At 38.7% G+C, this 15773-nt stretch overlaps 1 protein-coding gene and 1 long non-coding RNA gene across 7 annotated transcripts; one reads left to right on the top strand and one right to left on the bottom strand.

The window, feature by feature from the left end:
- Nucleotides 1-1580: 1580 nt before the first annotated feature.
- Nucleotides 1581-2186, bottom strand: LOC133392243 (uncharacterized). Its single transcript, XR_009765558.1, has 2 exons — nt 2106-2186; nt 1581-1977 (listed from the first exon to the last, which is right to left on the bottom strand). It is a non-coding gene; the product is annotated as an uncharacterized LOC133392243 (long non-coding RNA).
- A 5640-nt stretch (nt 2187-7826) lies between these two features.
- LOC1278631 (inositol polyphosphate 1-phosphatase) lies at nt 7827-11878 on the top strand. Of its 6 annotated transcripts, none has more exons than XM_061650497.1 (4): nt 7827-7900; nt 8551-8773; nt 8838-8960; nt 10699-11878. In XM_061650497.1, the coding sequence occupies exons 2-4, from the start codon at nt 8564-8566 to the stop codon at nt 11464-11466; spliced, it is 1101 nt and encodes a 366-aa protein (XP_061506481.1). In that variant the 5' UTR covers nt 7827-7900; nt 8551-8563; the 3' UTR covers nt 11467-11878. The 6 variants fall into 6 exon arrangements, with proteins under 6 accessions (XP_061506481.1, XP_061506471.1, XP_318273.5 ...); XM_061650487.1 differs by having other exon boundaries at nt 7847-7900; nt 8563-8773; XM_318273.5 differs by lacking the exon at nt 7827-7900 and adding an exon at nt 8133-8419.
- Nucleotides 11879-15773: the final 3895 nt, after the last annotated feature.

Here is a 15773-nt window from a genome sequence, read left to right on the forward strand (position 1 = left end):
AGTGTTCTGATCAATTTTAAAAGGAATATTCAGCTGAATCCATAGTGTGTTATTGCTCCGAGTTTCGGCAGGAGCCTAAAATGTCACTACGTATAGATCTAAGTAGCTCATTTGACTCAGTCAACCAACTGGTTTTATATTTGAAAACACTCAAAAATAGATAAAAATGTGTTCAAATCTGATTTTTTGCATTTGGCATTAACCTGGCTTGTAAAAAAACTAGATAATTTGATTATTTCGGATGCCAGACGAGTAGCTCTGTCGCGCCAGACGAGTAGCTCTGTTTACAAAATTGAGCTACTTTTTGTCACGCGCGACGTTCTCGCTGTGTGTCTATTTGAACGGTAACCGTCCAAATAGACATAGAGCGACAACGTCCCGCGCGAAGAAAAATAGCTCAAAATTTCACTCGGTGTAGATCAAAGTAGCTCATCTGACTCAGTCAACCAACTTGTTTTTTTATTTGATAACACACAAAAATAGGTTAGAATGCGTTCAAATCTATTTTTTGGCGTTTGGCATTAATCTGGCTTGTAAAAAAACTAGATAATTCGATTATTTAGGATGAACCAAAATTTCCGCTCGCGACGAGTAGCTCTGTTTGCAAAATTGAGCTACTTTTTGTTGAGCGCGATGTCGTCGCGCGCGACGTTTTCGCTGTATGTCTATTTGGACTGTAAGACGACCCCACCAAAGTCCCTTAACCACCACCTAATATATTTAATCCACCTTGGTTGTCAAAGTAAATGCGTTTTGTGACATTTCCATTGGAGTGCAATCACATTTGGTAAATGGAATGTAAATTCAGTTGTATCCAAGGTGCATTAAAAATATCAGGTGGTGGATTAGGGCCTTTGGGGGGTCGCCATAGTTGAGGGACTTTACGTCATTTTAGAACCGTTGACCATTGGTTTCCGCACACAAAGCTTAGCAAATAGAACAGATTTCATTGTTATTATGTGCATTTTAGTGTGTCTATTGATTTTATCGAAAAAACGTAATATATTAAGTAAAGATTTGATGATTTGTTTATGCACGAAATTTAAAATCATGCTAGCATAAGCTCTAATCTCAAATAAATTGTCCATGCGGCTCGTAGATAATGAGGAATTAATGTAAAAATTGAAAAAGAAATAATGATTTCTTAATTTTTATCATCACAAATGTCGAAAACACAAAGAATTCTAGAATAAATTCACAGAATAACACAAAATAACACACTTTAATGTATGTTTCAATGTTAAATAAGAACTCACAAAGTCCAAAATATATTTTTAAAGAATATTTATTCGAAAAAATGGGGTAGATAAATTATATGAACAAATTTAATTAAAGTAAACAAAGTTTGAATCCTGGGGACCTTACGTCAAGTGACGAATTGTCAAAATGCACTAGAGTCCACCACCTGATATTTTTAAATCCACCTTCCCAAGCGGAAATTTTCGGACGATAACTCATACACTCTCATAATTTGACAAGCATATATGACTGTATGTGTGGTTCTTCCTTTCGAACCATCCCAAGTGGAAATTTTCGGACGATAACTCATACACTCTCATAATTTGACAAGCATATATGACTGTATGTGTGGTTCTTCCTTTCGAACCATTTCGCTTTCCAAGCCAAGCGTTAATGCAGGTTATGTGTATTTCTTTTTGTGTATTATGTTTAGTTTGTATTTAAATCAGTTGTGTTCTTTCGTATCGTATCATTCATATAAAAACCAACAATGTGAAAACTATTTAACCTCAAAATGTCTAACGCTAGACGTGCGATGAAGATAGCAAATATGCCATTGCACGCGGTTGTGGTTATGTGCCGAAAAAAGTCTGAATCTCGTATACTATTTCGTTGGTCAAATCGTGCACGAAAAGTCAATCGAAAACACAGCCGAAAAGTGCCATTTTCATTCGCTTGGGTTGGTTGTATCCAAGGACCGTAAAGATATCAGGTCAAGTTATAAGCCCGTTTTGACAGCTAGGTGGAAGAAGAATCGACGAAGAAAACTGACAGTTAGTTTTCCGCTTTTGGCGAACGCTTCAAGTTCTCGAAGAAAAAATCCATTTTAAATTACGAACTGTGTTCTAATAAACTAAAATATTCACCCAAATTGATCTCCACCAAATATTGACCATGCAAAACGTAAACAATCCATCAATACATATACAAGCGGAAAACCATCTGTCAAAATCGGAGCCCAGGGGGGGGATCGCCAAAACCGCTATAACTACACCTCATTATACATTCCACCTTGGTCGTATGGTTGTAGTGATGGGCAAAACGGCTCCGAAGCCGGAGCCGGCTCCGACCGGCTACAGGCAATTTCGGAGCCGGCTCCGTACCAACGGCTCCGGAGCCGGCTCCGGAGCCGGCTCCGCACCCACACCCACCTACGGCTCCAGAGCCGGCTCTGCTCCGACGGCTCCGGAGCCGACTCCGCACCAACGGCTCCGCACCATCGGCTCCGTAGCTGGCTCCGGACTAACGGCTCTACACTCACGCCTCCGTTCCATAAATGAATATATATTCTCGCACGTGTGGAAGCTAACACACGATATGATTGCAGTATTGACATGCATGACGTTGTGTAGCATTCGTTAGGGGCCGTCCATAAATTACGTAATGCTGAAATTGGAATTTTTCGACCCCCTCCACCCCTATCGTAACAAAACGTAACGTTGGAGGAGACCCCCCTTCCAAAATTACGTAACGCATGATCGAACACCCCCCCCCCCCCCCCCCCTTAATTTGGTTTTGCATCAACAAATACAAAAAAATATGGGTTTATATTTTTTTATTTGATTTTTTTATAAAGTATGCAGAGTTGTTTTAATTTGTTTAATTAAAATTAATGTTTAATTAATGAAAGGAAAGTTAGATAAAAAATTTATAATTAAAGAAACGCATTTTTAGACATCTTGCCAGATTGGCTTCAATTGTTCAGTAATGTTTATGATGGGAACACTATCTGTTTCGATTACATTGGCATCTTCTTCATTCCACATGGCATTTGCTGCGCTTTATTTGCCTGTTTCTTCGCTACTACCGCTTAATCGTTCCCTGTCTCGTAACGTTACGAATTCGCTTTCTCGATCATCCGGTTGGTCCGGATGATCGAGGCAGCCGAATTATCCAACTAATCCTGATTGACAGCACCGCACGACTGTTGTTTACCAACAAGAATATACAGGTCGATGCGTTTAGCGTAGAATGACATGTAACTGTTTGAATTTTGTTGACGGTAAGATTGAAAACTACAGTCTTTACCTGAGACACACGGCTCTTAAACCTGTATTACACGGTGGATTTTTTCATGGCAATTTTCTGTCAAACCTCTGTTTTGGTATTTGATAAATGTCAAGTTCGTATTCCCTATCAAAAGATATAAAGAAATAAAAGTGCACAACTTACCCAGGTGGGCGATCATTTGTCAGTGACCAGTGATAGGATTGTATTACGTTACGTAACAGAATGTGAACCCCCCCTCTCCCCTATGTAACAAACCGTAACGCTACAGGGAACCCCCTCCCCCCCCCCCTTTGAGCGTTACGTAATTTATGGATGCCCCCTTAGTCTCGTCTTTCTTAACATTATTCAAAACTAATCGATGTTTTTTTTTTGATAAATTATTTTAAACATGACCTACTCCGCTATTTACGGATTTCCTCGATTAAAACTTCATTTAAAAAGTTCTTTTGGTCCTTTGTGTTAAAACCGGCTCCAGAGCCGTTGGAGCGGAGCCGTTGGTGCGGAGCCCCCTCCGGAGCCGTTGGTGCACTCCGAAACGCCCATCACTAGTCACCATAGTTAAGGGACTTTACGTCATTTTTGAACCGTTAACCATTGGTTTCCGCACACAAAGCTTAGCAAATAGAACAGATTTCTTTGTTATTATGTGCATTGTTGTGTGTCTATTGATTTTATCGAAAAAATGAGATATATTAACAAAAGATTTGATGATTTGTTTATGCACAAAAAATAAAATCATGGGAGTAAGAGTTCTTATCTCACGTAAATTGTCCATGCGGCTCCAAAATCCAAAATATATTTTTAAAGTATATTTAATCGAAAAAATGGGGTTGATAAATTATATGAACAAATTCAATAAATGTAAACAAAGTTTGAATCCTGGGGACCTTACGTCAATTGACGAATTGTCAAAATGCACTAGAGTCCACCACCTGATATTTTTAAATCCACCTTGGTTGTATCATAAACGGACGTCGCACGATGCGTAAACTTACCCGGCGCTCTAGCAGCAATCGAACAAGACATCGTACATGAAAAATGTATGGGATTTGACATATTCGATTTGTTGTTTATCAAATCGAACATGTCAAATCCCATATATTTTTCATGTTCGATGTCGTGTTCGATTGCTGCTAGAGCGCTGCCTGAGGCGTAAACTTGATTTCAGCCATACAACCCTACCCAGTCAGACAAATCGGACTTAATTTACCCCTATCTTACCGCTAAATTACCGGTAATTTAAGAGTAATTTAATAGTAAATTAGCAGTCGTTAATTTACAGGGTTTTCCAATTGAGTTTAGACTAGCAGCATACTTTTTTTCGAATAGTCGCAATAGATTCTTGACTAGCATCCTCTATTTTTGATTACGAGCAATGGATTATTGACTAGGAGCAATTGATTTCAGCAGACCGGTTGCTGGCGCGGAGTGACCAGATTGTTTTTAGAGGTTATCGGTAGGAAATCTAAAGCAAATTCGGTAAATTTCAGAAAATTACCTTTTTATTCACTCATAAATTTTATTAAATTCCAATTTTATGGTTGAACGGTCAATATTTAGAAAAATATTTGATTTTTGGTTAGAAAAACTTAGTTTTAGTGTGTTCAATTGTAAACCGATATTCAATCGAAAATCGATAGAACTACATCTGGTCATTCTGAAAAAATTGCTTGATCTAGCTTTTGGTTAGGTTATGCCTGTGGGTTCACTACTGCATATTTCAATTCAGCCGTTAAGTGCTTTTGTGTTGTATTGTGCATTCATAAAATCAAAACAATAGCACCAAAAACCTATCAGATAAAATATATCTTATTTTGTGGATGATATATCCCAAATAGCCAGCTCGTACTTTATAGCTGATTTAGGGCTGTTTAACGAAAAATCGTTCCGATGTCGTACTTTGTGGCTGATTAAGAGATAGACGGTACTTTGCGGAACTATGGAGCTTTTTAACAGGCACATGGTACTCTTTGGAACTTTGCGGCTGATTAGCACTATGCGTAGGGTTCATGATGGAACTTGAAGGCTTGTTAAGAAAGGGTACTGAACTTGGTGGAACTTTATAGCTTTTTAATGCATGACATCGGTTCAAGGTGGCTCTTGTCAAAGTGTCAAAGACGGACGCCGGCAATAATCTCATTGCTGCTGCACAAGTTAGATTCGTTACTTGAAGAATGAATATTGAGTGAAGCGATTGTGAATTATCAGTAAGTTGTGTAAAAATTTGTGTAATTTATCAATACAAAAGATTTAAAAATATACATATGTGTTTAAACCAAACAAATTTTGTTGTTTATTTCATCGATGACGCTTGCTTGAAAATAAAACACAAAGAAAAATAATCCCTGGCATCGTGGCATAAGGAAGCTGCTTAGGCGCTGTTTGAAAGACCCACATAGAACTTTGATGCTGTTTATCTACTGCAAAAGGCGAATTAGAGCAGCGATCTTTAGCGTGCCAAAATGAGCTGATTAAGCAATTCTGGCTATTTGGGATAGCAGTAAAAAAAACGCTTTAAACTAATATGCGGATGAAATTAAATATTATCCACAGATTATTATTCAAATCGATCTGTCACACCGGGTGTTATAAACGCGACGCTCTTAGGCTGTCATGCAGGGATCTGCTGAAATCAATTGCTCCTAGTCAATAATCGATTGCTCGTAATTAAAAATAGAGGATGCTAGTCAAGAATCTATTGCGACTATTCAAAACAAGTATGCGGCTAGTCTACACTCAATTGGAAAACCCTGTACCCATTCGAGCTGTTTTGACAGATCCTATTCCTTCCTCTATTTTATTTTTATTTTTGTCGGCCAAATTGTTAATAAATAACACGAAATATATTATATCACAGTTTAAAAGTTATATTCAATCATTTTACTTAACTTATACAAACGATCAAAATGTATTTTATAACGAACTCGGCTTAAACAACCACTTCACCCCGAGAAGGTGATGCACAAATAGCACTAATAAATGCAATTTCTCGGCTGTTTTTTTATATTTAACAGTTTTGAACACACCGCCGACGTCTTCTTCCACTAAAAGATCATAAAAACAATACACTTTTTGTTCTAATTTACATCTTTTCACTGACAACAAACGACATCACTTCGTACCGCTAAATTGCTCTTAAATTACTGTTATGAAAGACACAAAACTGCTCGAATGGGTAAATTAACAGAAGCCTGTCCCAAGCGCCACAGATCAAGCTTAAACGACTGGAAAATTGAATATCCATAGAAAAAATTAAAGCTCCACAGCTTCATTGGTTTGATCAATAGATGGCGTATTAAAACTGATTATTATAATGCTATCCTTTTCTTGCAATGTGTTTCGACAAGTTTCATCTTATCATGACCTATATAGCCTTCTAACTTTCCGAGCAAAAATCTATATGAATGGTCGTGTGGTCAGATACGTGGGAACCGACACCAACGACCATTACTCAAATATCACTTGCTTCAGTGCTGGTGGTTTCCATTGGAGTTTAGTATTTAAACAATCGTATCGCCGTTCTAGTTCTAGCGATGCATAACTTCAATGCGAAACCATACAACAGTACAGAGGAAATGAGAAAGCTCTCCTGCAAGCGATGAAGCTCAGCTGGTTGGGGTATCCCACCAACAGATAGCGCCACCAGCTTTTTTGCTATTTTTAGAACGCATGAGTCGTTTGCCGTCTGCTAAACGAAGTCTTTCTATATTCCGTTTAGGTAGAAAGCTTGAGTCGTTTAGAAGCCATTTAGTGGTCGTTTAGTGGATTTGTAGCACTTGCGTAATGAGGTGTAGTTATAGCGCTTTTGACGATCCCCCCCCCCCTGGGCTCCGATTTTGACAGATGGTTTTCCGCTTGTATATGTATTGATGGATTGTTTACGTTTTGCATGGTCAATATTTGGTGGAGATCAATTTGGGTGAATATTTTAGTTTGTTAGAACACAGTCCATGATTTAAAATGGAAATTATTCTTCGAGAACTTGAAGCGTTCGCCAAAAGCGGAAAACTAACTGTCAGTTTTCTTCGTCGATTCTTCTTCCACCTAGCCGCCAAAACGGGCTTATAACTTGACCTGATATCTTTACGGTCCTTGATTAAAGTGCTTTATAACACCAATCTCAGGAAAGTAAGAGTGTTAAATTGCTTTAAACATTTTTTTGTACATATTCACATTGATACAAACATTTTCTGACCCGTATTCGCGCTGCCGAAAATAGGAACACAGCCTGCCGAAAATAGGAACAAACTGCCGAAAATAGGAGCAAAATCAATGTTTGCATTTTTACGAATATTTATGAAAAAGGGCTTTGAACCGGCAAATAAAAAATATTGTAACATACTATGATAGTTTATCAACCAGAATAACAACACTTTCAAGAAAAATAATGAAAAATATTGATGTGTGAGCAATTTTTGTGAAACTGCTGCACTAGCCTGCCGAAAACTGGTACAGTTACCCTACTGTTATGACAAACATAAAACTAATCGAATGGGTAAATTAACAGAAGGCTGTCTGACTGGGTTTTACCCAAGGATGTTATAAAAGACCAGGTGATGTAGCCCTTCTGATAGCTAGCCATTGGAGAACCTGCGTGACACTTTTCCCAAGTTTTAAAGATTATTTTCTATCACTTTTCATTGAAATTAAAGTAAATAATCATTATCAAATTATATTTATCATCCAAATTTAACGTTTGTTTCGTTAAATATGTCAAAAACATACAACATGATCATATACGGATTGTAAAGATGTTTGGGATTTGACATAGCGACTCTTGCTGGATCGAGAACCCGCACGACAGGAGGCGGTTTGTCAAATTGCCCTGTATTTTACCACCTGGTCTCTTATTACATCCTTGCTTTCACCCCAACCCCACCCTCCCTCGCCAGTACTATTCTTTCGATCGATTGTTACTGCGTCGGCGTAGTTATAAATGTCTCGTTCTTGTGAAAACGCTTTCTTGTGCTAGGTATTGAATCATTTATCGACAACTTTCCGGTCATAGTTTTTTTTATAGAATCTACATAGTATTAAAGACGAGACGTGCCAAGTGAAACGGCTGTTCGAAACGTAGTAAAATTCAATCTTAGTGTTCAGGTGAATACTGTGCACAACAACTGGATTTATCTGTACGTGTGTCAAAAGGATTGACTCTTCATACGACTAGGTTTGTGAAGAAGTTAAGCGGACCGACTCAAAACTTCGCAGTCAAGACAATCAAAATCAGTTGAATTCAATCTTATAGTATTCCAGTACTATATTATTACATTCATACATTAGAAACAAACAAAGCGTTAGATTTCATTACAGCATGTCCGCCATCAATCTTCTCAGAGAAGTGCTTAAGGCATCCGAAAAGGCTGCTAACATAGCTCGTGTCTGCCGCCAAAATCCAATCCTATTTAGCTTGTTGGTACAAGAAAAAAGTAAAGACGAATCGAATACCCGATTTGCTCATGATTTCAAAACACTGGCCGATTGTCTGATACAGGAGATGATAAAACATGACATTGGAAAACAGGTAAAATTCATTTCGTGACATAAATGGACTTAAAACAATGAGATACTGCAATTTTATCGATTAGTTTCCGGAATTACGTGACAACATCCGAGGAGAAGAGAATGCAAAATTTACCAATACAGCGGGCGAATCTATCATAGTATCAGTGACGGACGATCCAGGAAACACTACTAAGGCCCTTGAAAAGGTATTTATTAAATTGGTCTTTTCTTTCCAATATTAAGAATTGTTTATCACAATATGTAGATATAAGAAAAAGTAAATAAATAAATAAATATATATATATATATATATATATATATATATATATATATATATATATATATATATATATATATATATATATATATATATATATATATATATATATATATATATATATATATATATATATATATATATATATCCACATATACATATATATATACATATATACATATACATATATATAAATATATATTTATCCACACATAGAGTTGCAATATGAATAGTGATGGGAATTGTTCTTCGAATAAAATTGCAAAATAGGTTTTATTCACCTTAAATTGTAAATTTTGTACTCTTTTGTTCTGCAAATTATGCTAATCAGAAAAATAATACAGGTAGTCCCTGATATACGCCTTTTTCTGAATTTTACAGTTCTTTAAGCAAATTATCAATTGCAAAATAATTTCTCCCTTGATCGAAATTTGTAATTTATTGAAAAAAAAAATGCAAAATTGTTATCTTGTTTGAAAATCATATCAAATTATTTATTTTGTGACTAAAACTACTCATTGTAAGCGAAATTACATGAAATTAGCTATATTTTGGCTGAAAACTGCGTGATTCGACTTACCCGGAAATTCGAGATACGCGGTTTCTTCTCGGTCCCCATTAATAGCGTATCTCGGGGACAGCCTGTAATAAAATAATGCAAATAATTAGGGAGAAATTCGCGTAACTCAGATTTTCATGTAAGTCGGACATCACGTTTTCAGCCAAAATTGATTTGATATATGGTTAATTTTGATTGATTTTAGTACTTTTATGCACATTATTACTTAGTTCGTACAATTCGTGAAGAAAATAGAGTGATTTCTGATTTTTTTGGCGATTTCAATGTTTTAACAAAAAATTAGTTAGTTTTGCATTTGAGAATTGTTGGAGAAAATTGTACCGATTTCCATATGACCTGTTAAAATAAAAATACCGCGTAAATCGGGTGTCGCGTAACTCGGGGAAAGACTATACTGTCATCCTCGATTGGTGTTTTCCGGTAAGCTTTGACACAAAAATCCTGGCGTACGTGTAATATTATAACATTCGAATTTATCGGTCAGTTTTGACATTTTCACTCAATTTATTGATTTTTGGAGCTTTATCACCAGCAATCAAGAATTGTTTATCATTCTGTTTTTTTATCATACACGAACAATCAATTCAAATACTTCTATCAACTTGGCAGTCAGAATCCTTCCCGGCACAACTGAGAAATAAGCATGTCAATTTTCGATTTCCAGTCCAAGCAACTATCTTGATTGCAGTTTAATTGCAATTATCTGTCAATTACAATATGACAGAGAAATACCAAACGATGGTGATAGTACTTTCCATTGTCTAATAAGTCTATTAGATAATTATAGTTAGAAATGCTTAATTTGTAAATTTGAGGAAGTCCGCATGCTGTATAATCTATGTAAAAACTGTCACATGACAATGTTTCGCGCTTGTGATGTCTTTCGCGGCCGTGCATTTCCGGTGCATATATTTTGAGCTTAAAAACAATGTTTTCTTATTGAATTTTTAAAATGAACTGTTTTTCATTAACTAGTTCTGTTTGATTTAGCAATAAGTGGAATTTTCCCATCACTAATTATGTAGAATCTTGATTCATAAGCGATATATTCAATTGAAAACAAAAATTCTTTTATTAATAATTGCAGATTCTTAATGGCGACAAAGTATCCGCAGCTGCCCTTGTCGATGAGGTTTATCGGGAAGTTGAAATTGACTTTGAAAGTTTGGAATTGCCTACTGATTCAATACCGTTAGACAATGATTGGTCACAATTGGGTATTTGGATCGATCCAATCGATGGTACTGCCGAATACATCAAAGGCGAAGAAAAATTAACCAAATATTCGAATATTGTGTCATCCGGTCTAAAATGCTGCACAGTACTGATTGGTGTTTATGAAACATGCAAGGGCACCCCTATTCTTGGCGTGATCAATCAACCATTTGCGGAAAAAATCAGTAATCAGGAAGAGTACCGTGAAGAGTACAGAAGTAAAATTTTCTGGGGCCTATCGGTGGGTGATTTAAAGTTTAACAACATAGCTTCTCAGGGAACTGATGCACGTATTGCTATACTATCTCCGTCCGAACAATCAAAGTATGTTGAATTCATTCGGAATCAGCTAAAATATGACGTAGTTTATTCTTCGGGCGCTGGTTACAAAATACTAAAGATAGCTACTGGAGAAGCAGAACTTTTTCTTCTCAGCAAGGGAACTACGTACAAGTGGGACACTTGTGCACCTCAAGCCATTCTCCGTTCAATGAATGGTGATCTATTCGACCTGCAGGATACATTGATTAATAAGTCGGTTAAGAAAATTTCATACCATGATCATAAAGTAACCCGTAATATCGGTGGACTTATTGCTTACCAGAACATCGATAAACTTCGAGAATTTCTGAAATTGTAAGCTTATCAAATCTTAGGCGTACAAACGCCAACTTATACGCTTTCCGGTATCAATTATATATTACATGATACATATTTGGAGAGTTGTTGTAGTCCAAGTGGGCCGGTCCCGTAGTTCAGTCGTCCACCGTACGACGTAAATAATGCCCATCATGGGATCAAAATTCGAATGGACCTAGCTGAGTGTAAACTAATCAAGTCAAATTTAGTAACCCCATTCATTACTGACTAAAGCTGGCCTAGAGACAGACTATGTAGCAGCTCGAAGGATGTTAGTCAAACAAGAAGAAAAATAGTTTCGGGTAGCTGTTAATATTTGTTGAAATATAGATACCTAAATGTTTAGAAAACATTCGTAGAAGTTGATGTTTGACTTAGAAAATATAACTAAGCATTTGTTTTCATTCCATTAATCAATGTATAAAGTTAGAATATTTAATGGAAAGTTGTCGTAAAGAATACATTTAAACATTTAAAGAACAATATCACCAAGATGTTTATGGATCAAAGGAAAATTTATTTTATATTGAACTATTTTTTAATCGATATTGATTATTGATATGGACCGCATAACAAGCTTTCGTTCTCGTTATACAGAAAACTAGTTATGCGAGAGGTTTTCTTCCATTTTTTTTTTTGTATGAAAAGTAGAAGAACTGGTAAGAGAACTGCAGATGTGTTGGTATTAATATCTCTTTATGGCATATATGCCAACGCAAAAATACCTAATTTGAATAAATAGGTTGGTATTTGTAGTTCACCATTTTCAGTTCGTTTATTTTCTTAAATAACACACTGATGCTCTGTCGTTTTTGTCTTTTATTTAATATTATGTTTTTCTAAAACAGGTATTTATGGCATATGCCTCGAGAATAAGTCGGCTACGCAACCGGGTTAAACCTGCAAAACTAGGAAATAGCGAGAATTTCTCCGAAAAAACCAGAGCAAATTTCATTTTGTTGGATTACTTTCTATGTTTTCAGGTGTTCAATTTGTAGTAAATTATTTTCCATCAGTACATGGCATTTTCAATCACAATGGTGTTTTCCAACATCAACCTCCTACATCATCCTACAACCAACCACCATATAATGCAACATTCATAAAGGATACAGGTCGATGCATGCCGAAGAAATTGACAAATGAACGTAAGTAGAAGAATTCTCGCTTTGAGAGTTGTCTCGTTTTGCCTGACGGCTCCCAAAAATCTGAAATAGTCGTTAAAAGCATCAATGTATAAAATAAATAAATATATTTATTTTATAGTCGTTTGACGTTTAATTGTTCGGTCGCACTCCCGGTGCGCTACGTGATTTTTCAGTAATTTTCTTGTGTTTTCTGCATCGCATCGCATTGTTGCCTATTCTACGGACTATTAAACTGTTTCACATCATCGTTTCGTCTTGGCGAATTGTTTAGTTGCACCGCAACTGTGGTTTCCTGCTGTTTTTTTCTGCTCGGATAAGCAGTGTTGTGCTGTGATTACGCGTGATTTCGCGATGGCGGCTATTTGCTTCTCGTGTGCTGAACCACTAGAGGCCACCGGCTGCATCATCAGTTGTGCATATTCTGACGCTACGTTCCACCGCGGCTGTTGCAAATTGCCCCCCGAGCTGATTGACACAGTATTGTCCAATGTTGACCTGCACTGGAGCTGCATTGGCTGCACTAACATTCTTAAAAATCCGCGCTGCCGTTCGGTAAAAGAAATAGGCGCTCAGGTCGGTTTCCAAGCCGCCCTCACCTCAGCTGTAGCAGCTATCGGCAAGCTCGTTGAGCTTATCGTCGCTGAAGTTCGCAGTGGTTTTACCCTACACCAATACCACGATTGCCGTCCAGCCGGCACCTACACAACCGCATGAACTGGTGGGAACCGATACGTTATCATCACCGCTTCAAGCTGCACCTCGTGAGCCATTCACATATAGGATATGGATCCGCCTATCCCGCTTATCAACGGCCGTCACTGTGGAACAAGTGGTCGCTTCTGTAAGGCTGGAAATAGACGAACCGAGATCGTCGCGGTACCGCGGAATTCGCGCCTTGTTTATAACAGTTGTAGAACAGTTTAGCTGCCCGCTGCGCAAATTCGAGCAGTTTCCAGCGCAGAAAATGCACCAAAATCTGCGCTGGCCAGCGCAGATTTTGGCCCGATCCCCGCGCTGGACTTCAGCGATTTCTGCGCTGGGTCGAGCAAGTTTAGCGTCATCTGTGGGCGAAATGGACGAACTATTTATGGTGGCGGAGCAAAAAAAACGGTCAAAAAAATTTAAAAAAATTGGCGCCCATTTTCTCATCCGCTTCATCTCCCTCCCTCACCCTGCCCTGCCTTACTTGCGCTTCTGTCCGTGCCTTCCGCCGCCAGCTGATTGGCTGTTGCGGTGTATGCGTTGATACTCATATGTGCATTGCGGTTTTGTATTGTTATTGGTGGGTGTTAGCATTTATTAATTTGTGTGTGACCTTTAGACGCTGTGGCAGAAGCTGGATTGGGATTCAAAGTGTTATCGGTGTATTGATGGTTTATTTTATTTCGTGCCGCTGCTGATGAGACCATTCGATGCCCCTGCCAGTTGAGGGTGAAGAAGCCTATTTAAAACAAGCGTAGGAGAACGTCTAACACTAATCTAATATTTTTTTATTTGAACATGTTTGATGCTTCAACGACCTTCTAAGCATCATGTAGTACAATGTATAGTGGCAATATAATATTTTTTTTAATGTGCCGAAATCTGTCTCGAGTTTTCGGGTCTCGTCACACACACACACACAGCGCGGGGTAAGTGGCCGTTCACTCTATCATGTCGCGATTCCCCACCCCGCCCGGCGCTAGGGATGAGGATGCTACAAGAAAGCTCAACCAACCGTTCTACCGATAAGGTAGCTGTAATCGATCATGCGTGGAGGGTGGGGGGGTGGTCTAGTGGGGGGGGGGGGAGTGCGTGCTTGTACGACTTCGGGGGTGCGTGCTCGCGAGCGCGCTTTCGTGGGTGCGTGCTGGCGTGCGCGCTTTCATGCTCGCGGGCGCGCGTACATGCGTGTGTGTGTGCGTGCGTGCGTGCTGGCGTGCGCGCGTTCATGCAGGTGTGCGTGTGTGTGTGTGTGTGTGTGTGTGTGTGTGTGCGAGTTTGCGCGCGCGTATTTGTGTGTGAGTTTGCGCGCGCGTGTTTGTGTGTTTGTGTGTGTGTGTGCGTTTGGAAACCACAAAACTATTTGATTCTGATGCGTACATTTTCATCCGCTGCGGCTACAAAATACCACGCATTTTTGATCTCGCTACCTGAGAGACAACACAACCATTGGCATTGGCATCTTTGCGATCGGCTCTGCTGTTGGGGGTATTAAAAAGACACACGATCTAAGCAAACATGCGTGTGATTTGTTGCACATTTATTTCTAATTCAGCTAGCGGACGCAAGTGGAAACAACATTTTGAATTGAATCCATACAACAGAGGATTCTGGATTTGTTTGTTACGGTGCGCGTATGGTGCTGCACCTGTCCGTCCAGAATCTGGTGGCTTGTTGGTTAGTAGTCGTTATCATGACGCCGATTGCCGGCAGTCCTTCCCCGAGTGTGGACTGCTATGTTAAATTCTTCTTCTCATTATTATTATTATTATTATTATTATTATTATTATTATTATTATTATTATTATTATTATTATTATTATTATTATTATTATTATTATTGTCATTATGGCCTACGCGATCATACCGGCCTTTTCAGGACTTGAGTACCACGTAGCCGGATAGTCAGCTCTTGCTACGGCGGACGGTTCATACACGGTTAGAACCCACGCCGGGCATGCAGATGTGAGTAATGAGGTGCCGCGGGATCGCTCCTATCCAGTGGGCAACTTGCATACTGCCACACTGTCTCCTGCTCGATGCATACGCTGCAGGCAGGGGGAAGGATGCACTCTACAGTAAAAAAACACCGTCATGAACCAGCGGCGGATCTACCGTTAGGCGGACTAGGCGGTCGAAGAAGATCTCCCGAGAAGGCCCCCCCATCCCCCGCCGGTAATATAAGTATACTGTTCTATTTCCCAACAGCTGTGTGCCAGTACCCCCTCCTCCCTGTCATCAGTTACCATTTAGAGGCGCCTCAACTCGTCATTCCGCCTAGGGACCCCGATTCCCCTAATCCGCCACTATCATGCACACCTTCCTTTCTTTGACCGATGGATCATAACATTCCGGAAGAAATTACATTTGGCGACAGTTGTGCACACACACGCACGCTCATACCCTTGCGCAGACGGCACAGCATATCTGTGTAATCTACAACATGCGAAAGCAAAAG

The sequence above is a fragment of the Anopheles gambiae genome, chromosome X (genome assembly GCF_943734735.2).
Source record: "Anopheles gambiae chromosome X, idAnoGambNW_F1_1, whole genome shotgun sequence".
Lineage (NCBI taxonomy): Eukaryota > Metazoa > Arthropoda > Insecta > Diptera > Culicidae > Anopheles > Anopheles gambiae.